General features: G+C 36.1%; 1 protein-coding gene across 2 annotated transcripts; it reads left to right on the top strand.

Moving 5' to 3' along the window:
- The first annotated feature begins 1,907 nt into the window (after positions 1 to 1,907).
- Positions 1,908 to 22,488, top strand: LOC147515137 (Calmodulin-binding transcription activator protein with CG-1 and Ankyrin domain). Of its 2 annotated transcripts, none has more exons than XM_086586196.1 (12): positions 1,908 to 2,198; positions 2,335 to 2,460; positions 2,583 to 2,698; positions 3,644 to 3,732; positions 4,868 to 4,913; positions 9,339 to 9,819; positions 10,811 to 10,962; positions 12,026 to 12,457; positions 13,159 to 13,817; positions 19,574 to 20,156; positions 21,147 to 21,440; positions 22,162 to 22,488. In XM_086586196.1, exons 1-12 carry the CDS (start codon positions 2,186 to 2,188, stop codon positions 22,261 to 22,263), a joined length of 3,093 nt encoding a protein of 1,030 aa, XP_086442322.1. In that variant the 5' UTR covers positions 1,908 to 2,185; the 3' UTR covers positions 22,264 to 22,488. The 2 variants fall into 2 exon arrangements, with proteins under 2 accessions (XP_086442322.1, XP_086442326.1); XM_086586200.1 differs by having other exon boundaries at positions 2,033 to 2,198; positions 2,538 to 2,698.
- The last annotated feature ends 570 nt before the right edge of the window (positions 22,489 to 23,058 follow it).

Raw genomic sequence — 23,058 nt, 5'->3', positions numbered from 1 at the left:
TGTTTCATGTTTATTCATGTATATTTATTTTGGTTATTTTGGAGTTTGTTCTAGATGTTTCTTTTGGGTTTTGGATACATGGAAAACATTAAAATAGTTTGTTGATGCATGTTGATCTTATTTCTTGTTATAAAATGTTTGTTTTACTACTTGTTCAGGGTTTGGTAGGTTTCTTTTCTATTTTATTTCTAGTTTGAAATTTTCTTCTAGTTTTGTTTAAGATAACCCCATGCATAAGGTCATTTCATTCAATTCAAAATTCTCGTAATTACCCAAAGAAGTACTCCCTCTGTAGCCTATACCATTCAAGTTCAACTGCATCTTTCCCTTCCCAATACTAAACTGGTGGACTTCTTCAATGCTATCCTATCTATAAAGAAATTCATCTATAAAACCAAGATAAACCAACCATTGATGAACATCTCAAAGAAAAAAAAAAACAATGGATACTGGCAAGAATAAGGAGAATAATGGTCAGGGGAAGAACAAGGAGAATACTAGTAAGGGTAAGGGGCGCATTGCATCATGGATTAGAACTGGTTTAAGAATAGAGAGAGTTGCAAACCCAAAACCCAAAGCTGAAGGCAGCAGCAACAACATGATGAAGACCAATGTAGTTTACAAGGAGGGAAGAAAAGTGTACCAACAACTGGAAGGAGCTAAGGTGATTGGTGAAGGTCCTCTTGTTTCTGTTCCATCAGAATCAACCTCTTATAGTTCATGTTCATGTGGGCAATGTGATAGTGATAATTGTTATAGCTTGGACAGTGAGAGTGCAGATGACTGTGGGCAATCATATTCATCAGAATCAACCTCTTCTAGTAATGCTATTTAAAGATGAATGCGTGTATTTGGAATTTGCTATGTAATGCTATGAAAAAAAATAATTAATTAGAAATCTCAAGCAGAAATCTATGTAACTGCGTTCATTCTCATTACAAATTGTTCTTACAAATTCAAAGAAAACACCACCAAAATACAATCACTACACAAACAAAGATAGCTACTGCCTTCTTCAACCTCCATTCGAAATTCTTCTTCTCCAAGTTGGCCCATAGAAGTGTATTCATCTTCTCCAAATCCATAATTCTCAATTTTAATTGTCTATTCTCAGCGATCAAAACATCTTCATGATAAGCATCTTCATGATTTGTTTGTTCTTCATCATTCCAGACGAAGAACCCACATGCTCTAGTCTTGGTCTCCCTATTATACTGTCCACAACAAAAAAAACTTCTTTTCTGGATTTTGGGAATCTGGACCAGCCACTCGTATTGGAGAAGGAGCACCACAGTGGCAAGATTCGCGCGAATTGACTGAGTTCTTTGAAGATGACATTGTCAAAGTAGTGTGCATCTAATTTGGGGGTGGTGGAGCAAGAACTACGTGGGAGTTAGGGTTCTTAATTATACTTTATTGAAATTTCTAATTTCTTTGATTTTTGAAATTTCTCGATTTATTTGAAATTTCTTCGTATATATATCGTTATATCGTTTGAAAAAACCATCAAAATAAATAAATATACCATTTGAAATCGCACGTGATTCGTGCATGTGTGGTTGCCTAATCAATCTTGCATCAGAAGTATTGTATCCCCTTTGCCACATAAGAAAGAGCCACATTAGAAACTAATGCCACGTAATTAGAGAAAAATAAAAAGAGTGTGACACGTGTGAAATAAATAGATGGAAGTGTAACAGAACCAAACGTGGTAGATATGGATATCCAAACTTGCTCAAAAAAAAGTTTAAACCCCAATCTTTGATTAAGGCTATAGTTAGTTACCCATGTATGTATTTTTTTTTCCCATGAATTATTAACGCATACGGACAATTTTGTCGCCCTATAAAATTTTCCGTACACAAAATCCCATCAAATTTCCAACCCGCAATTCTGGAACACACACTACTCACTCAAGCGTATCATTCACTCTCATACTTTACTGTTGACTTTTGTCGTTTGTCGACGACGGCTCTTTTTCAGTCCTCTACATGTGTTTTCTCAATTAAAATAGTAAAAATAAAAAACACAAGGGCGGCTCTCAACTCCAAATCCACTAAGCAAAACTAGAGAGTACATCATCCAAACTTAAAGCTGGTCTGCCCAACTCAAAACTGTTTCATTTAGATAGATTTGATCATCTTCACTGTTAATTAACTCGCGAATTTTCTTGAAACTCAAGACCATGGAATTTCAAGGTAAGATTCTCTTCATGTTCTCTATCAAAATAATTATTACACGTGTCATTATACTGCTTAGAATTGCTATTTTCTTCAAGGTCATGTAACATGTGACTGTTTTGGTAATTTCACTCAATTCTTTAAATATTATTAGGGTATGATATGAACGAGCTGGTTAAAGAAGCTCAACATCGTTGGTTGAAGCCTCCTGAAGTGCTCTTTATCTTACAGAATCATGGGAATCATCAGCTCACTGAAACTTCCCCTCAAAAACCACCTAGTAAGTATCTTCTTGCAACTCTCAGTAACATTTTATCCTGTTTGTCGAGCTTATCATATAATCGTGTTGTGTTTCAGATGTTCCCACTGCATTCTATAATAGTTAATTGGGTCTCTTGTTAGGTGGGTCATTGTTTCTTTTCAACAAGAGGGTCCTTCGGTTTTTCCGTAAAGATGGTCATATCTGGCGAAAGAAGAGAGATGGAAAGACTGTTGGGGAAGCGCACGAAAGACTCAAGGTTTGAAGAAGAATATATATATATATATATATATATATATATATATATATTTTTTTTTTTTTTTTAAATATATATATATATATATATATATATATATAAATTTTTTTTTTTTTTTTTTTTTTTTTTTTCAGAGATAAGGCTTGAGTTAGTATGATATCTATTTTCTTAAATGTGTGTATAAGTTTGGAAGAATTTCTTTTTCTTGGTTTAAAAGGCCAGTCTAAGTTGAAGTTGTGATGAAGAGTGTGAAGATATGCTTTGTATTTCTTTCAGAAGAAACACCAAAACCACTTGAGTGTGTTGCTTACTCTTATTCAAGAGTTTGTTTAACTTATTGTAGTTTCTCGTTTTTCAAAATGCAATTAGGCATATGTGGAACCGACTCCTAAAATCTGCAACGTTTTGAGAGTTCTACGTTATCTTAACTTTCTTTTTGGAAAATGCTCTTGGAGCCTACTCATAAAAAGTTCTAAGCTCTTTGAACTGCAGCACTTAAAGCATGTGGACTTAAGACACTATAACGACCCAATTCTTTTACCTTTCTCTTCAAGCTGGGAGCCTGGGAACTGTAGGCTCTATGTGTCCAGCTTGGAATACAATATAGCAGTAAAAAACAAGGATATCACTATGTTTAGCACACCATATTCCAGTAGATCTTACTTGATCAGATCTATTGTTATTCACCAAATAATTGATCTTAAGGTCTTAATTGTTCACTTGTCGGAGGAATCATGGAGTAACAATTAAGATATGACTTCAAGCAAGTCTTGGGGAACTTGTTGTTGGCAATTCTAGGCGACATTGAGTTTTATCTTGTTAGGGATTTTGTTCAGTCAATCATGTTTTGATAGCAAATGGAATTTGTGTGTTAGTACAACATTTATTTTTATTGTATGTGTTTCCCGTTTGTAGAATTACGTCATTCCTATTCTCTTGTGTGTTTAGGTAGGTAATGTTGATACTTTGAATTGTTATTATGCTCATGGAGAAGTGAACCCTAACTTTCAGAGGCGTAGCTATTGGATGTTGGACGCGTAAGTCAGTATGTCTGTTTATTGGTTATATAGCCATATAGGATATGCATTTTTTATTGCTTATAAAGTTATACTGCGGAACTGTAACATATTTTGGTTTTTATATATACCGTCAACCATCTATAGCTCTTGTTCTGTTTAGCTGTTCCTGTTTGTCCCTTCTACTAGAATGAGTGGACCTCAAAAAAACACTTGCTGGAAATTTTTTGTATAGAGCTTGTATGACGCATGCTTCCATAAGAGAATAAATTTCACCTATCCAGCAACAAGAAATAATTACAATTTGGGGTCTGACTTTGGAGAAACCATCAACTTTATTCTTGTTAAGAAGTAATTAATGATCAGCTGTAACCGACGCTTTAACTACATCCGATTGGAATACTAGTGTTTCACAAAGTGGACTAACCAAACTGTCTTGATTATGCAACCATGTGTGTTAAGGTCTAGCAAATCTATAGCATAAAGCAGGAACAAGAGTTAGAAACCCCCCAACTCAAGTTTAAATTAATTCCAAAGATTCATATAGGGTGATATGTACTAAATTAGGAAAGGAAGAATTGTTATTTACAGGTTTAGTACTCTATCATCTAGTTTCTAAGGTCCAAATTTATAGTATCAGTATTGAAAACCTCTTTGATTGTATCATTATATTCATCTTTATAGACATTAGTTGTCCTCACTCCACGCAAAACTTTTCGTCAACTATAAATTGTTCCTCTTCATGTTGTTGTTTATTCGCCATACTGTGCAGCTCTTCATCCATATCACTCGCATCTAGCACAAACTCTTCTTTATACGATGAGTGACTGCTTAACTACCCTTCATGCTCTGTTACACAAAGACCAAATGAATGTGTATCCTCATACCTTGTAGAAGTCCATATATGAGCATCTTAGGAGTATATCACAATTCTCAAGTTCATGTACGCAAAAAAATTGGAGAGAGAGAGAGAGAGTTGGAAGTATTCACTAAGCCCGAAAAAGACTCACTAATGGTATTGCCAGGTTGACTACATTAAAATTTTCTTTTTTCACATATTTGTTGTCTCCTTGTATTGTTCGGAAGTGTCTAAAGCATGTAGATCAAGTATTCTAAGATTTCAGATTTACTAAACAGTGGATCTTTCATTTTGCAGAGCATATGAGCACATTGTTCTTGTTCACTATAGGGAAATAATTGAGGTATGTGTTGCAAAAAAGAATTTCTTACCGGGATTATACTAGAGGATGCGTATAATACATTTTTTTTCTTCTTTATTATTATTATTATTATTATAAATTCTTTTACAGTCTATATAATATTCTTTATCAAATCTGTTTACATAGGGTCTTAAATGGAGTTTTTGTTTTTGTCCCATCTTTTATAGTTTTATGAAATTGTTGGTGAGGATATTGCTCCTGGCGTGGCCCAAGGGTGGGATAATTCACCATCTTCTCATTTAGTGAGGATGAGGAGTTCACCATCATGTCAAGAAAGAGGGTGCATATTAGCACATATACCATTTTGTAGCACCCCGAAACCGATCTCTTACCCTAGATCGGTATTTCACACTTGAACGCTAATCAACGTCATAATTTCTAAATAATGGATGTATTCTAATATTGATTCATAATTAAAGAAAATAAAGAAACAGCTAAATTATTACAAAACAAGTTAAAAAGAATCACTTTAGAACTAAAGGAACAAGAAATTATTCCTTGTAAGTAGTGCCTGTACAAGGAAGAGGTGGCGTCCCTTTTCTCTCATTCAAAAACAGATGGTCTTCTCTTTAAATCCCGTATCTATCTACTCTTAAATTTCTTACCATAATAGTTCCTTCATTAAAAATAGGAGGAAGTTATACTCTTTTCTTTCTCTTTTCTAGTAATTAATCAATGTCAAAGTGTCTCCTGCCTTATGAGGTTGTGAGAGCTAATTCTTAAATGGGTGTTGAGAACGCACCAGTTCATTCCTTTTCTTTTCTTTTTTTTTTTCCCCATAAACCTTTTTGGTGGAGATGGTGAGATTAAGCTAAGAAAGTCAAACTAGATAAGCATGGATTAATTGTTAGATGAGTTCGTGTCTCTTAAATTGTTTAAACAGGTGGTGTGAAACTAACTTGCCTCCAAGTTTCCAATCAAACATTATTTCATTCAAGGCCACATTCTAGTTCCACGCATGCACTGGCCATCTTACAAGTATTTCAAACAAATAAACAACTTTATGACCAAAGTAAGATAGTGTGGATCAGGTTGTATCTTAACAACTTGTGTCCGTTCAATCACCAACAATATTCTCAGTTACCAATAAAATTTGATACACATCGCAGACAATGGATTCGTAGTTTTAATTAGAGTACTATATGCTGAAAAATGACCCACTCATCAATGTTTAATAACGCGTAATTTAACACTGAAAAGAATCATAAGCTTAAAAGAAATTAACAAACAACAAACTATGAAATTATGAAAACACCCTTAAACACGTTAACATAAATTACTAAGTTGCCCTTAAAAAATGTAGCTCATTACAGCAGTACAAAGTACACCTCTTCTGTAAAGGCAGGTAGTAACCGTTCTTTTAGAGTCTGTTCAAGAGGAGAGCCCTCTTATCTATCAATGAAAAGATGTCCATGCGTGGCGTGATAAGGAATCCTATAAAAGATCAATTGAGACTCCCTCCCCAGTCCCACGAAGATCTCTATGTACTTGTCCAGTCCAGGACAACAGAGCGGATCACTCATTCTTCCATTGGGGACAGGTGCATGAATGAAAACACCAAATGTCACACATCCACTGCCTACCTACCGTTTAGGTGGCACCAGCGAGATCCAGCTAAGGTAAGGAACTTCGTGTCGCGGCTGCCCCACTCCGCCGCGGTCTCATGAACTGAACTTCGTTGCCTTCCTGTATATATATTCATTGAGGGTGTTATCTCAGTCGATATCTATTATTTCACTCCTTGAGTGAGCAATTAAGGAATATAAAAGAGAGAAAAGTGCTCAATACGAGGTTACAGTGGGCAGACTAGTAACAAACTAACAATTGTTAACACATTAAATAGTAGATAACCAGCCAGTAGGCTCATTTGGTTGTAATAAACACACTTTTATAATTTAGTATAATATAACTTTGAATTCCATTGGCATTGAGAAAAATGATATAGTGATCAGTTGCAAAACCTAAAACACTAAGTAATCTCTTCTCCGTCCTTGGCGGTATTATTTCTTTTATGATCTTCCAACAGTTCGAAAGATCTTCCAACTTATTGTACTGTTAGATTGACAAATGTCATCTATATGGAGTTTCATCAAGAGTGAGTAGGAACATGGAGTAAGAATAGGGAGTATGTATAGAGGGTCTCTACACATAGTATGTATATGGGGAGGGATATCATGAATTTACAGCACACCAAAGAGTCAGTGGCGGAGCCTAGGGGGGTTGAGGGTCAGACAAGGCTAACCCTTGGATCTGGGTACACAAACTTTAGTAAGGATAACAACTTCATCCAATTAGTATATTAAGTGGGTTTTCTTATGATGTTGGCTCATTTGATAGTTGGGCTTGTATCTTTTAGGCCAAAAATATTGTTAATAATTATGAGTTGGGTTCACATTTATATTTGGGCAGTAACTACAAAACCTTGAACTAAGGCCTTTGTTATTTCTAAGAGGAACCTTCTACCTGCTATGAAAGTGTTATTTCTAAGATGAACCTTCTACCTGCGATGAAGGTGTCAATGGTTTACCCAGACACAAATATCGTTTGAAACCTTAATATTTTCTTGGATTTTATGTTCTTATGCCTACCAAAAGGTTACTAAAATGCAAGAGTGCAAAAGAACACCAAAAAGTGTCATTTCCGGTGTTGGTGTCTAGCTTGTCGGTGTTTCATAATTTCATTGAAATAAAAATTCAAGAATTCTTTATGTTCCCTCATTCAACCGATGATGTCATAATTGAGGTAGTGCAAATCCAAATCATTAACCAATAGTTGTAGCTGAGCACTCCGAATTTTTGAAACCATTGTGTCTACTAACTTATATTTGATGTAAACCCTTGTTTCCATTGATATAAATATATGAGCAGGTTTTGTTTACTATACTTTTTATACCATGCCCCGCAACCTATGATGCACGGAGCAACCTATGATGCACGGATACGACACTTTATGTCTTGTATCTGTGTGACATGGGTACGATACCGATATAGATACAGGATATGGGTTGGGTACGGCTACACAGGGTGTTCCCACGTAATCTCAAAAGAAAATAGAGAGATGGATGAGGAGAAATATTGAATCTGCCTAAGAATTTCGACTTCAAGTAAGTTGAAAGAAAGAGAAGGAAGAAAAAGTGTGATTTCTTTTTAGATCTATCTTCTTCTTCGATTTGTCTTCTCATCTTCACTGGCTTTCTTCTATTCTCTAGCTGCGTTGGTGAAGGAGGCGGCTGCTGCTTTAGGGTTTCTCTCCTTAATAGTTTGACTCAAGTTAATGGGCTTATTTAAAGTGAAACATGGGCCATTTTTAAATCAGCTGTAATTGCTAATTGGGTTGGACATATGGGTCACTTTTAAAATCAACTCTAATTGCTAATAGTGCTGGACCACCACTTGAATTGTTATAAGCAGAGGCTCATTTGACGATTCCAAGCCCAATTTTCTTTTTAATCACATTAAGCATCTGTAAATTCTCAACCTACATTAACTTTTATATGCTGTACCCGTATCCGTGCATCATAGCCCACAACTTTACCCACAATGTGAATTATAACATAGTTTTTGTAAATGTGTTCAACTAACCATGAAGATCACCTCTATAAAATTTTAACTCATTTGATAATGTTTAACTATGTTAAAAGATAATTGAATTTTTGAATTTTTTGAATATCAATGGAAACAGGGATTATAACTTATATTTTGAATTTTTTGTCATTATATGTATGTAATTGAATTACTGTTGGAGCATAATTTACCTTGTCTCCTGACACTAGTACACTAGTACACTCATTGCTGTGCTTGAGTTTCCTCACCTTGTCTTGGTATGTCCCTGAGTTACCTCTGATCACCTAACCTAACCTTGCACTTGAGGTTTGTTCCCCTTAATGAGTAAAGGAACCTAATATCTAGTTCTTATTGACTACAGAATTCAGAGAAATTTTTAGTTTGCACTTGCGAGGGGGGACTTAGAGTCAGATGTGTGTAGGGTTGAGTATCATGCCAAATGTATATATTTCTTAGAATTGTTACTCCTCTTTATTGTGCGGTTTCTACGCAATTTATTTTTTGATAATTGGTTTTATCACTTTATGGATGCACATTTCTTCGTTATTTTATCTTTTAGATGAATCTTAACAACACATTCTGGTCAGGCTGCACAGAGTTTTCTAGATACCAAAACTGATATTACTCAAAATCCAAACCTTATTCTTAGTTGTACTTGCTTACATGACTTCAAGTATTATACTTGATACTTCTTTAGTAACAAATTTTGAACTTTGATGAACATTAGGAGACCCCACAGCCCCACATTCAAGTTTCTATTCTTACTTAACGCACTAGCACTTGAGTTAACCATAAGAATGATATTTCTAATTTGACTCCAATGCTTATCTATCATACGTTTCAGGGAAGGCACAGATCAGGATTAAACTCACAGGGTTCTCCAGACTTATCTTATAGTGCAAGTCAGAGTCCCAGCCTTAGCACAGCCAGAAATCCAAGCTCCAATTCTGCAGTTAGTGACCTGTGTGAGCCCTATCAAGGTTCATTAAGTCCAGCATCAGTGGAAGTCAGCTCTGAGCTAATAAAGAGAAATATAATAGATCAATTAGATGGGAACAATGGATCTGGAGATATGAATAGTTTTCCTGAGTTTGAGGTTAGTCAAGCCCTGCGAAGGCTTGAGGAGCAGTTAAGCTTGAACGATGATGACATAGAAGCACTATCCCCTTACTATGGGCAGAATAACAATTTTGAAGTTCTAAATATCGAAAGGACGTCCCACCAGGATGAGCTTGCAGTATTAAAATGCAGAGGAAGTGATGAAAGTTTCAATGATCATACTGGGGCATTAGAGGATTCAAAGAGTAATATACTTCAAATTTCAGGTACAAATTCGACCCGTTGTTATTAGCATTGCCTCAGGACTCAGCAATATTTGTGATCAGTCAGTTCAGGAAATTATGGAATAGAGGAAAAATTACAAATATATTTTAATATAATAGTCCAAAAATTATATTAAAACAAGAACCACTGAGGTAGATTAATGACATCACTAGATGTGTAGGGTAGAAAAGAAAATTAGCCTTTTCAATAAGTAACCCTTCATTGTCATTTTGAGATCAGGCAAATAGATCTATTTACATATTTTTCTGGCTGATAATCTGGAGGACATTAGATGGTCGAACCCTAAGGCCTTACATCTCCTGGACGTAAGCATGAACTTTTCGAACTTGACAAGTCCCTTAATGAACTTAAACTAGCTTGTTTCAATCAAAGTATTGAGGAACCTTGTGTTTACAATAAAGGGGGTGTTATTCTGAAAGTTTTCCCTTGTGCTGTGAAATTCATATATGAATTAACGCTCATTGGGAGTGATGTGGGAATGTTAATTGTTAAGTCTGGGATCACTTTGATATGATAGATCTTGGTGAAGCAAACCATATCCAGGGGATCAAGCTTTTCAAAGAGATTGGAAAAATTAAGAACCCGTTTTTATAGGGCAGTTAGACATATAAGTATTTGGAAATTGGTATTCAGCTATAAGGACTTGGTGTTTGAATTGAACTGTGCCCCCACGCCCCCTTTCCCAGAATCACCACAGAAGAATGTTCTTGCTGTAACAGTTTTTATGTTGAGATATTGTGGATAGCAAAATATGTATTGTAGGTGAATTTCATATCTTATTAGTCTTGGAAGGTATAACAGTCACATGGGTATGCAACTTTAACATATTTTAAGACTTCGGTAATCTCTTGTCATCCATTTATGGGAAAAGGAAAAAGAAGAAAAGTGTGTGTCATTCTTTTTTATCTTTTATGATAAAATGAAAAAGAAGAAAAGTGTGGCATGTAACTAGACCAGTTATGTTTCCCTCAGGTGACAACAGGAACCAACACCTACAACATGTTGATCTTGAATATAAAATTGAAAGGAACGAATCTCCATTTTGGAAAGAGACGTTGGAATTATGTGCAAATGCAACCTGGATGATTTCAAAAGAGAAAAGCTCATTTACATCTGGAGCAAATGTAAGGAATTCATTTACATTTTGTTTGGCAACTTTGTTCCTTGCTCTGTGTGTTTGTTTTCCTCCAACAATATATTTTTTCTTCCATCATTGACTTATTGTGTCCTCATGGCTTTTCATTGCTGTTGAGATTGTACTCCAAATAATTACAGTTCTGAAATTGCTCACTTTCGTTAGTTTGAACATAATTATTTGCAATACCACCAAGCAATATTCTGAGCATCAATAGGGTGTACATGAAAAGAGATCCATATTATGCTAAGCCCCACATAAGAATATATAAGTCTTGGGACCTCCCCACTTATCACCAATTGGTATTAGCCAACATTCAATATTACTCTCATTTTTTCATCTTCTATCTCATCCGTAGTTTCTGAAAATGATATTTTTCATTTTTATAAATGTGTTTACAATTTCTTTTAATTGTGTCCTTTACGTATCCATATCCTTATTTTCTGAAAATTGCCATATCCCTGTGTCTATGTTGGGTCGCATCTGGGTTACGTGTCAGAGTCCGTGCTTCATAGGGCACCGACACGGAGTTGGACATGGATTAGTAAAAGAGTGAAAGAAAGAGGCAGATGGTGGGATAGAGTACAAAAATCATATTTTTTCCTTACAACATGTGTTTGAGATGATTTTATTTTATTTTATTTTTTATGTTATTTTATTTTTATCTTAGGATATAGAGGTGAGAAAAGGCTCAACGGTACTTGTTAGTCGAGTAAATCCATAAAATTTTCTTAACAATTGGGATCTGGAGGTACTGTCCTATGACCATAAGAAGAACCTCTAGTCCCAGCTGCATATATCTTGAGTAGCTAATAATCATTGGGAGTGGTCCACATACCAGATAAGAACTTCTGGTCCCAAATGCCTAATGGCTAAAAAAGTACAGCCGCGTCCTTGTGTTTTAGGTGTTCTAGTGATGCTTTCTAGACACCTGGTACTGTGGTACCTGTATTAGCTCTTGCACTGATATCCTTGTCCCCCTTACTTAGTCAGAAACCAGTTTAATACTCATTATAGTTAGTTTGATGCAGAATAATTTGGTATTTGTACAGGAGAATCCATTCTATTTAGAAAGTGAGAGACTCTCTGCATATCTAACTGAACAGCCTGAGAAACGGTCACCTCAGTGGATGGACTTAAGTGGGAATAAGGAAGAAAACAAATACTTGTTTGGTGCAATGTCAGAGAACAACTTATCTCAGAGGTTTTCAGCAGCTAAGCAGTTTCTTTTGGGCTCTTGTGATCATATTGTATCACCAACAACGTCACTGCCTCTGGATGTTGTAAAAACTGAAATATGTGACGGTTCTTTTGGGTTGAGTACATCTGAAGTCAACCCCGAGTATGATACAATATGGTTTGACCATGTAAATCAAGCTAAAAATCCTCTTGGAACAGAGTTGAATTCGAATCTTGCAGAAAAACAAATGTTTAGTGTTCGAGAGATATCACCAGAACATGGGTATGCTGGTGAGAGTACAAAGGTATGTACCACAGAAGTTCTACATTCAAATATTCTGTCATCCAAAAGTTGTGTAGTGCATGTTTGTCTTAAAAACTCATACAGTTAATGCCGTTGCTATTCTTTTTCCTTCCTAAAAAGCGAGGTCAGATGGGATTTGGTTATGCAATTGCCTTCTTTGGATTTTTCAATGCATCTTTTTTTTTTTCTTTTTCTTTTAAAAAGCTCTCTACATGGTTTTGCCCCAAATTGGATTCTAATATAGATAGTGATTCTGCCTTTTTTTCACCTTGTTTAGTATGACTATCATCCTTCGCTAATTATAGACCACCTTTTCAACTTCTCCAAGCTGCGATAGAAAAATTGATATTTTAATAAATGTTTCTTTTTGTTAGCACTACAAATAGTTGAATAAACGATGTCAGTTTTTTTTTTCTCTCAGTCTTTGGTTTATAACAAGTTATTGGAGATGCCTAACATTTTAACCCAATGCATATTGATCAAGGAATTGGAATTCCAGTCATCTCATTGATGTAACGTATGAGGCCGCAATATAAGATTTGTTAACGGATCAGTACATCAAGGAATTCTCACTTATGTTACGATATTTTCCATAGTTTTTGGTCTTGCCCCAGTTCTCATATGAAATTTGTCTTTTCTCATTCTATTCATGTTTTTTATTTGTCATTTTGAAACTCTAAAACTCAAACCACTCAAATGCAGGTTATCATTACTGGATATTTTCTTTGTGATCCCTCAGAGTGTACCTGGACATGTATGTTTGGAGACATTGAAGTTCCCGTTCAAATCATTCAAGAAGGTGTCCTACGTTGCCAGGCTCCTCCAAACGTTCCTGGAAAGGTCACTCTCTGCATTACTTCAGGCAACCGACAATCTTGTAGTGAAGTAAGAGAGTTCGAATATCTACTTAAGCCCGGCAGTTGTGATCATTGTAATTCATCTGAGAAGGAGCATACTGAAAGCACAGAAGAACTGTTGTTACTTGTCAGACTTACACAAATGCTTGTCTCTGACTCAATGCCTCAGAGAAGTGGTAAGGTTGAATTAGGAATCAGCAGTGAAGATTCGTGGGAACATATTATTGAGGATCTCCTAGTTGGCACTGCTACTCCATTTCGAACAACAGATTTGATTCTTCAAGAACTTTTAAAAGACAAGTTGCAACAGTGGTTGTCATCCAAATACCACGAAGGAGATGCACCAAGTTATTCTCTGTCAAGGAAAGAGCAAGGCATAATTCACATGGTAACTGGGTTGGGTTTTGAGTGGGCCCTAAACCCACTTCTAGGTTCGGGGGTCTGTATAAACTTTCGTGACATTAATGGATGGACTGCTCTTCATTGGGCTGCACGCTTTGGAAGGTAAGCAAAAGTATCTATAACTATAAATAGGTAGTATAAAATGCTGTTGAAATTTTGTCAAATCTGCCATATATTTAGTTACTCAGCATCGAATTCCACTCAAAATTAACCTGGTATAAGAAACTCCTTTCACCTAGCATTTATGGGAAATGCGGCAATATTTTTCTGGAACATTTTCCTGGTTTTTCCTGTTGTCATATCTGGTTTTTCCTGTTGTCAGAATGTCCGATAGATAGCCCGCTAGTCTGAGGCACTGGCCCATTGCCCCATTTACATCTATTCTGCTCTCAATTCAGAACTTTATAAAGTGTTTCTCCAATACTTTATTCCCCTCCTCCCAATATGCAACAAGCCTCTATCTTCTCAACTCTATCTTTGTATTCACTTTGTTGACTTAGAAGTGAGAAGTCATTTTTATGGATTGATAGGTATATACGAACTCAATTATTTGACTTGTTTACCCAGTAAACCAGTTTGTGGTATGTGATTTGTAAATTCATCTCATGGAGGACATGATTAGGGAAATGGTCAACCAGCCTTGTTAATCTTCTTTGTTTGATAATTGCCAAAGATGAGGATGAAACTTCAAGTCGATTGACAGGCTTGACTGGACGCACTAATGTCCTGAAAAGCTCTGCCATTCCATTCTAATTCTCACTTTTGTTTAGGTCATTTCAAGTTCATCAAGTGGTTTTGGCTTGATAAACTTGTACTAACCTTTTTTTTCCTAAGTAACATTGACATGGATACGGGTGTCAGTGTTCGACATCGATACAGGGTGTTTGTAACTCCCCCAAACCCACTATATCCTAGCTAACCAGGCGAGGATGACCATCTCAACAAGTGCCAGAGCAGTCAAGTAACCAGTTTACAAAATGAAACTATTACAATAAGTTAAATACGGGTGATAATGAACAAATAAATAAAAACAAAGAGTTCAAGTTCTAACCAAATAATGTCTCAACTCATCTCTCCGCGTGATTAAGTATCAAACACCTGCAAAATCTGTAAAGGCGTAAAAACCACGCGCCCAGCAAGTATAACCTACTAACTAATCTTTTTACTTTAAATAAAATAAAAAGAATACACCGAATTGGCAAAAGTGACCAATAGGTAACTTAAACATTAACACATACTGCTGTAAGAAATGATAGTCACCAAAGCAGCATTTAAACTTCAAATTATTACTAACACCCAATCTCGCATGAGAAAGTAATTCAATATAGTTATACCCGAACCAATACTTTCATATATCCCGTGGTAACCAAAACACTTTACTATAACCTTAAGAAAATGAATTCACTTAGTTTAAAGTATGGAAGATGGTGTAAAACCTCACTTCCCAACTGTAATTGAACAATCATAGTCACCCACTCATCTCAAATATTGAATTCATCCCATTCCAATACTATATATATATATATATATATATATATATAATCTCCTAATTTTTCTAGACATGTAGCAGATAACACCATCAAGTAAATGAATACACAACCTGATGCAATCGCAATTGCAATTAAACGAATTCCACGAATCCTCAATAAAATCAATTAAATTCAATCCCAAAAACTAACTATGGCAAAGGCTTACAACTTCTTATATAGGAAAAAAACTTCTAAAACAAATAAAACACCTTAAATTCGGAATTAATAATAACCCCAAAATACCTTTATACTAAATAACCTCAAAATCCTACTTAGACCCAATTCTAGTATTTCCTAATGACATAGAAACTAATGTAGGACTCAATTATCAATGTGAAACCCTAATTCACATCATACTCTCCCACTGAATATCTCGATTCCGACGAGTTAGAAGTCTTCTTAGATCTCCAATCACTACGATGATGAGGTGGCAGGTAAACATCCTTCCCAACTTTAGCAAGCACGATCTGAGGAGACGACATCTTATGCGATGGCTGATTACGCAGTGTAAAGACATGTCGACCCTGAGAAAGACAATAAGTCTGCTCCCAAGCACGATAAACAACTTGGACACTATACTGCCAAGTGGTGCCTAAGACCAAGCATCAAGACTACTCACATGACAAAGAACATAGTCACTAAAATCTCCCATGTGAACACCAACTCAAACTGTCTCTGCCAGTTCCTCAAAATCTCCAACTCTGAAAGAATGCACCTTCCTAGGTCGACGATGTACCATAGTAGTCAAACCAAGTGTATCAACCATACGACGAGAAATCAAAGAAATACTACTGCCATTATCCAAAACCACATGAACAAGACAAGTCTTAGAAGCCAGTGGATTATATAAAGTAGCACTCTATCGGAAAACATTACCACATGCAGACTCATGTACTGGTGAAACATGTGCCAGAAACATAGGAAACCCTGTATCTGCTGGAGTGAGAATTCCCTAAGATGTGTCTCTGTATGCTTCATCATTCATCTCAAGTTGAGGTGACTCCATATCAATAGTCAAAACTGGCTTCTTAGGACAATTTGCTTGAACATGACCTTTTTTACTACAACTATAGCACTTCACAATTCTCTTCGGAACTATGGGAGTAGCTCAGTAAGATGACACAGGGGACATATAACTCATTTTCTTCTCAGACTCAGAAGCAAAACTATAAGCTTCCTCCGAGGTGGCAATTCATACATAGACTAAATCATACCGAATATCTCCCCTAAGACCATGCAGATAATGGCGAATGTGGACTTCTTCACTCTCTGGTAGGTTGCAACGTGATTGTAGACGATAAAAGGACTCAGTATACTCTTGCACAATCTTAGAATCTTGTTTCAAATCTTGCAACTTTCCGTACAATTGTTGCGCATAATTCATAGGCACAAACTTAGTAACCAAGGCTTCTTTCTTCACTCCCATGTAGTAACTTGACCCAAATTCTGGTGCAGGCGTTGTTGGAGAAACTCTGTCCACCAAATCAAAGCAAAACCGCGAAGTCTAGTAGCAACCCAAGAAACCTTGCGATCTTCTGACATATTTTGATAAACAAACACATTCTCTATCGTTGCAATCCACTCAACAAAGCAAACCTCGGGTTCCAAAATATCTGTAAACTCTGGAATATCAACTTTTGGCTTGAACTCACGCTCAGTTGGTGGAGGACGATTCACAATAATGGGAGGAGGCAAATTATCTCTACAAGGTTCATTTCCATTTGTCAACAAATCTCGTAACTAAGCAAAACGTACATTGAGAGAAGTCGTCAAATTCACTTTCAATTTCTCAATTTTCTTCATTCAAAGCAATGAACTTCTCATCATCACCAGATGTTTTCTCAATTATATCATTCACATTCTTTTCTAATGTCTCAAACTTCACATTAAGTTCTCTAATTGTTGTCGCCATAAGAATAATAATTTTTTATTTTTGCAGTAAATAGTGACGTGAACAATGTTGCGGTGAACAATAACGTAAATAGTATCGGGGGAACAATAATGATGAATATTAACAAAAGTGATCAGTGTTGCGAGAAAGTAACGACGATGAATAGTACTTTTTTTTTTTTTTTTTTTTTTAAAAAAAAAAAATCAAATCTTTGTTCAGAAGAAACAATAAACATAGAGTCCTGATATAAACAGATCAATCAGTTAGTAATATAGAATAGTCTGAAAGAACACCGTTAGATCTGCTAGAGATATCCACTAAAGTGGGGGCCACCAACTTCTCTCATGACCAGAAAAAACACAAGCACAGACCCTGTCGTCATCTTCTTGTTGACTAAAACAAATAACTCAAATAATAAAAATAACAATCAAAACAAAAGCAAAACACAATAATAACCAAATGAGAAACTGTTCGTCCTATTAGCAGGAAAAACCAACAAACCCTTCCTCTCTTTCTTTAATCCATCCACACAACAACACTTTCTTGCTCTATGTTTTCACTTTCTGTGTCTTAACACCAGATATGGTGGTCCCCCTATCAAGCAGTCACTCCAATTTTTGTTAGTAAATGGTTGTTGAATTCTTAGCAACTCAATCAAATAACCGAATTGATCCACCGTTTAACGCCAAATGCAAAATTCGTATAACTACTGAAATTTTAATGAAGTTTTCCAGAACATCAAATATCAAGAGTAATTAATGATTAAGCATTTTTAGTTATGGTTTGCTTTCACTTAAAGTTCCATTAATGATGAAAAGATAAAAAAATAAATAAGTAATAATAACTAAAATAAATCCATAGTCTAGGTGTTATTCTTCAATAGAGTTGAAATAGAGGTTTAAGTTTTTAAAGTAAGAAGAGAAAAATATGAAGAATTGTAGCTCAGATTAAGTTTTTTTGATGCTCAAAGATTCACAAAAATACAAGTAAAATTAAAGATAGAAACTACAAAAAACTGGATGAGAGTGATTGGAGAAGTAGCATGTTTTTTTTAAAAAAATTCTTTTTTGGTTTAGTGTATAGTAGTGATTGGAGAAGATGACTGTTTAATGGAGAAGACGAGTGATTAATTTGTTATGATTATTTCCGTTTTTGTTTGATTTTATATAGTTAGTGCGTTTATTTAGCCAACAAGATGACGACATGGTCTGTCCCTTACGTTTTTTCTGGTCAAGAGAGATGTAGTGGCCCCCACTAGACTATATATCTCTAAGAGGCTCCTTACAAATTAATAAATATGAAAGTGGCATAACATGGAGTTGTAACTGTTAATAGATTATTCTTTTAGTCTTTTAGGGTATAGAAGAAACTTTAGTTTGAGATGGTATGCACAACGTGTCCGTATATATATGAGTGTCCATAACACGGATCTTTTTAAGGAAATAAAGTGTTCATATTATTTAATTTTTTCAAGTTTCACTAAAATTTTCCACTCTAAATTTTGATTTGGATAATTTTTATTCTGGCTGAACTTTTCATTTTGATGAAATTTTCAATTTAATCCAACACAATCTCATTTGTTTGAGTATTGTTTCAAACTTGTGCTGTTAGATTTATTGAAAATTGGTGTCCGGGATTCCTTAGAATTTTTGAAGATTCGCGATGTTACTTGAAATTTTAATTTTCCGATAAATTTCTAAATTTGACCAACTTATCAGAAAATTCAATTTAGCAGATGTCAATTTACCGATGCATTAAGTGATATTTCGTCCAAATATATCGGTTTTGAGCAACCAGATTCAATGTTTTTATATACATTCCTGACCTGATGTACGATTTAATCCAATAACACTACCAAAACAATTCCTAGTCAGTTGTACGAACTAGTAAGAGATAATCTACCTGTCAAACAGATTTGGAAGAAACTCATTGTACACATAAATTAGTTTCCTAACATAAGATGTCCGATATCTGAAACATGCAAGGGCGTCTCCATTCTAAATGAAATAAGACTATACCCCACTGCACAAAAGGAAAATAAAAAATAAAAAATAAAATGACCTAGTCAGTGTATCGACTGTCGTTTTGTGGGTTTTGGGGGGGTTGTGTTGCAAAAAAATAATTATTAATATCTAAAGTTAATGCAGATATTTGAATTTTAAAAATGCACCTGCTTGCTAGAAACTAGATGCAAGCATAGGCTCCCAGTGCAAGCAGTGAGCCTTCAGCGTAGGCAGACTTTAACTTCATAGGACTGTAGAACATTTTCTTTCTGTGTCTACCAGTCCGCACTCCGCAGTCAGTCCAGTTAGCAGGTTCTCATGCAGTCTGGAAGTTGTAGTGAATGTTACATATTCGTACTTGTTTACAGTTCCTTGCACTCTTGTCTAATTGTGAATTCTTATCAGTATTGAGCTTTGGATAGTGTCATGTTGCAGGGAGAAGATGGTTGCTTCACTTATAGCATCTGGTGCATCAGCTCTGGCAGTTACAGATCCCACTCCACAAGATCCAACTGGTAAAACCGCCGGTTTTGTTGCTGCTTCCAGTGGACACAAGGGGTTAGCAGGATATCTATCAGAAGTGGCGCTAACTAGCCATCTCTCGTCCCTCACTTTGGAAGAAAGTGAGATTTCTAAAGGTTCTGCAGTCGTCCAGGCTGAGAGAACTGTAGAAAGCATCTCGAGTGGAAGCCTTGGTTGTATTGAGGATCAATTGTCCCTCAAAGATTCCTTGGCTGCTGTTCGAAATGCGGCTCTAGCCGCTGCACGTATACAATCTGCCTTTCGTGCTCATTCTTTCAGGAGAAGGCAACAAAATGAGTCTGATACTGCTTGTTATGATGAGAATGATATTACTCAAGATGACATATATAGGCTTTCCAGTGCTTCAAAGTTGACATTCCGCAACCTTCGTGATCACAAGTTAAATAAAGCAGCTCTTTCCATACAGAAGAAATACCGTGGTTGGAAAGGGCGAAAGGACTTTCTAGCTATGCGCCAGAAAGTAGTGAAAATACAGGTATTCATTCCATTCAAAAGTAAGATAAAAAAAAAATTGAGTTTCTTACTGTAACCACCCCACCACTCACCACATGTTGATACTATCTCCACTTACATCACCCAAAAGCCATGGTCCAAAGCCTGCCCATCCAATATAGTCAAGATCCAAGATGGCTTTTTATCAGATGTGGGACTAAACCCACCAGGGTATTACAATCTCACCATTTTAGGAGAGAGCCGTCTTCGGCTCTGATACCACTTGTAACACCCGACCACTCACCACATGCCGATATTGTCTCATTTTCGTCGCCTAGGTCCAAAGCTTGCCCATCCATGGGTGTGGAGTTTTATGTCAAAAGGCCTAGACATTAGTGGGAAGCGATCCAATATATCTAAGGTCCAAGACAGCTTCCTATTAGATGTGGGACTAAACCCACCCAGGGTATTACACTTACTCAAAAGATATGTTGGATCACATGGAACATTGTTATGGAATTTGTTCAAATTTACACTCTCTTGTAAAACGCTGGTCATGGTTTTAGCTATGGCTGAAGCTTGGGGTTATTTTAGATCATATTAAAGAGGAAAGAATATTGAAGAGGAAGTTCTCTAAATCATACTGCATTATGACCCTATTAGAAACACGAAGAGAATAAATAAATAAAGCGAGTAAATCATACTATATCCGTGTTTGTTATTCATCAAAGATTTGTGTTCGACATTTTATAATGGTGTTGCACAAGGACACTACCAGGCGTGTTCTTTGTGCAGACTATTCCACATGCATTTCTGCATAACCAGCTCAAATGGTATAGCTATAAATCAGGAACTTAATAACTTTCAGTGGTGTTTTTCTTTTTTTCTTTTTCCTGGATAGAAAAAAAATAAATAAATAAAACAATAAATAAACAAATGAAAGGAAGACAAGTCATTGCAAGATAAGTTTTGGTATTGACCAGCATGATTGTGTACTTCTTCGTCTCATTGAGATCCATCACTGTTTCTGCAGGCTCATGTGCGCGGTTATCAGGTTAGGAAAAAGTACAAGGTAATTATATGGGCTGTTGGTGTTCTAGATAAGGTCGTATTGCGATGGCGCCGTAGAGGAGTGGGTTTACGAGGATACCGTCCAGAGTCAGAATGCATTGAAGAAAACGAAGATGAGGACATCACCAGGATTTTCAGGAAACAAAAAGTAGACATGGCTATTGACGAAGCTGTTTCCCGGGTGCTGTCTATGGTTGAGTCTCCTGATGCTCGCCAGCAATACAGACGCATACTTGAAGGCTATCGCCAGGTTAAGGTAAACTACGCCATTTACAGCTGTATGTAGACCAAGTTAAAATTTACTTGCATCAAGATTGATGGTTGTGACTTACCAGAAAGTTGGACCATTTGACGAAACTTCCAATCTTCTCCCCATGCTCCAGTTTCTTTTTGTAGAAGAGGATTGTTTATCCTGTGTTTGATAGCATAGGAAATGAAACTTGCTTCATCAATGAATAACTTCTTTTTCAACGTGTTTAATGTTGTGAGAATGCGTGAAAGTCAACAACTGACAGGGTCTAAAACTCAATGTTGCCTCACCTCATGCAAAATCATTTTTAGCTCTTTCGAAAATATGCTAGACCTACAAGATGTATAGACATCTCTTTGTACATATTTGTATACATCTCGCTTTTAAAAGTGGAATTTTTAGAATGAATTGAGGGCTGAGTTTTTGTGGAGTAACCCCACCTCGGTGAGATGCCCAAAAGAAAATCAGCTCATTTAAAGATTCGTACATCTTTTGATCTTGTTGGATGTTTCTAAATGAGCAGATTTTTTGTAGGGATGACCCCCATTTTGGGGAGATCATATCCACAAAAGTGCCATCTGTTCATTATGTAGGTTCATCTTTATATGCAAGATACACAATGATGTATAAAGAGATGTCTATGTTTATCCCAGTGCTTTTGTCTTTCACATTTTGGTTTAAGTTTTTGTGTGATGTCACCTTTTTGATCACACAAGTTCTTATGCAGGCAGAATCAAGTCGCCATGCAAGGGAATCAGAAGTAATTTTGCAAGTCAGTGCTGACATGGAAGCTGATGACGACGAATTGTATATGTTAGGAGTTTCATGAAATAACTGTTAGCCTTGATTTCGTTAGGAATTCAATACTAGCTTGTAGTATTCATTGATGTATATGTGCTGGTGGTCAGGTGTACTGTTAAATTCCTGCTTGTGTGTTGTATATAATGTGGAGGTTTTTGCAACACAATCATGGTATATCTAGTATTTTATTTAGGGTTAATAACTTCAAACTTTCTTAGTACCTTGAATTATTACTTGGTATCATGAACTTTTATTCTGGATTCAAGCGAGTTTGATGTGAATTGTTAATAAACTGATTAAACACACTTCTTCCAAAAGCGGATTAGACGAGGCTCTCATCTTACACATTTTAAGTTGGCTTGCTGACTAAGCCGGACATGGTTCTACTGTCTTACACTTGCGATGAACCAACTTGATTCTGTAGACGTATGACACGAAGAAGGTTATGAATGTGTAGCACTCCTGGGCTGAGGAAATATTTTTCGGATACCAGTATTATACCTAATAGTTCTTACTCTTTAGATACCGAAAACTTGTCCAGGAAGTCGAATCCCACGCCATCAACAAAGTGGTTTGTTGTTCTGGAAGATGACTGCTGTCGCACAAGACCCTCTGAATATGCTTTTTCAGGGTGCACATTGGAGGACATGGCCGCTTTATCGCCGGTACCTCCGGAGATGCAGGATATCTGTTTCATACAGGAGGCAGGAGTGAACTTTGCCTTGTTTTTTCGCTGATGGAGATAGCTCTTGGCTCTTGATTACTGGTCATCATCAGTACTCACTGTTTTAAAATTCTGATCCTCTCTTCCAATGTCGCACAA

The sequence above is a fragment of the Coptis chinensis genome, chromosome 2 (assembly GCF_015680905.1).
Source record: "Coptis chinensis isolate HL-2020 chromosome 2, ASM1568090v1, whole genome shotgun sequence".
NCBI lineage: Eukaryota > Viridiplantae > Streptophyta > Magnoliopsida > Ranunculales > Ranunculaceae > Coptis > Coptis chinensis.
The sequence above is the reverse complement of the archived record's forward strand: the minus strand, read 5'-3'. Positions and strand labels throughout refer to the sequence as shown.

What these genes read in the sequence shown, in the direction of transcription:
- LOC147515137 (XM_086586196.1), top strand. An exon ending in AAGCGCACGAAAGACTCAAG is followed by an intron (nt 2,699 to 3,643) that starts GTTTGAAGAAGA and finishes TTGTGTGTTTAG; the next exon opens with GTAGGTAATGTTGATACTTT. An exon ending in TGGGCTGCACGCTTTGGAAG is followed by an intron (nt 13,818 to 19,573) that starts GTAAGCAAAAGT and finishes GTCATGTTGCAG; the next exon opens with GGAGAAGATGGTTGCTTCAC.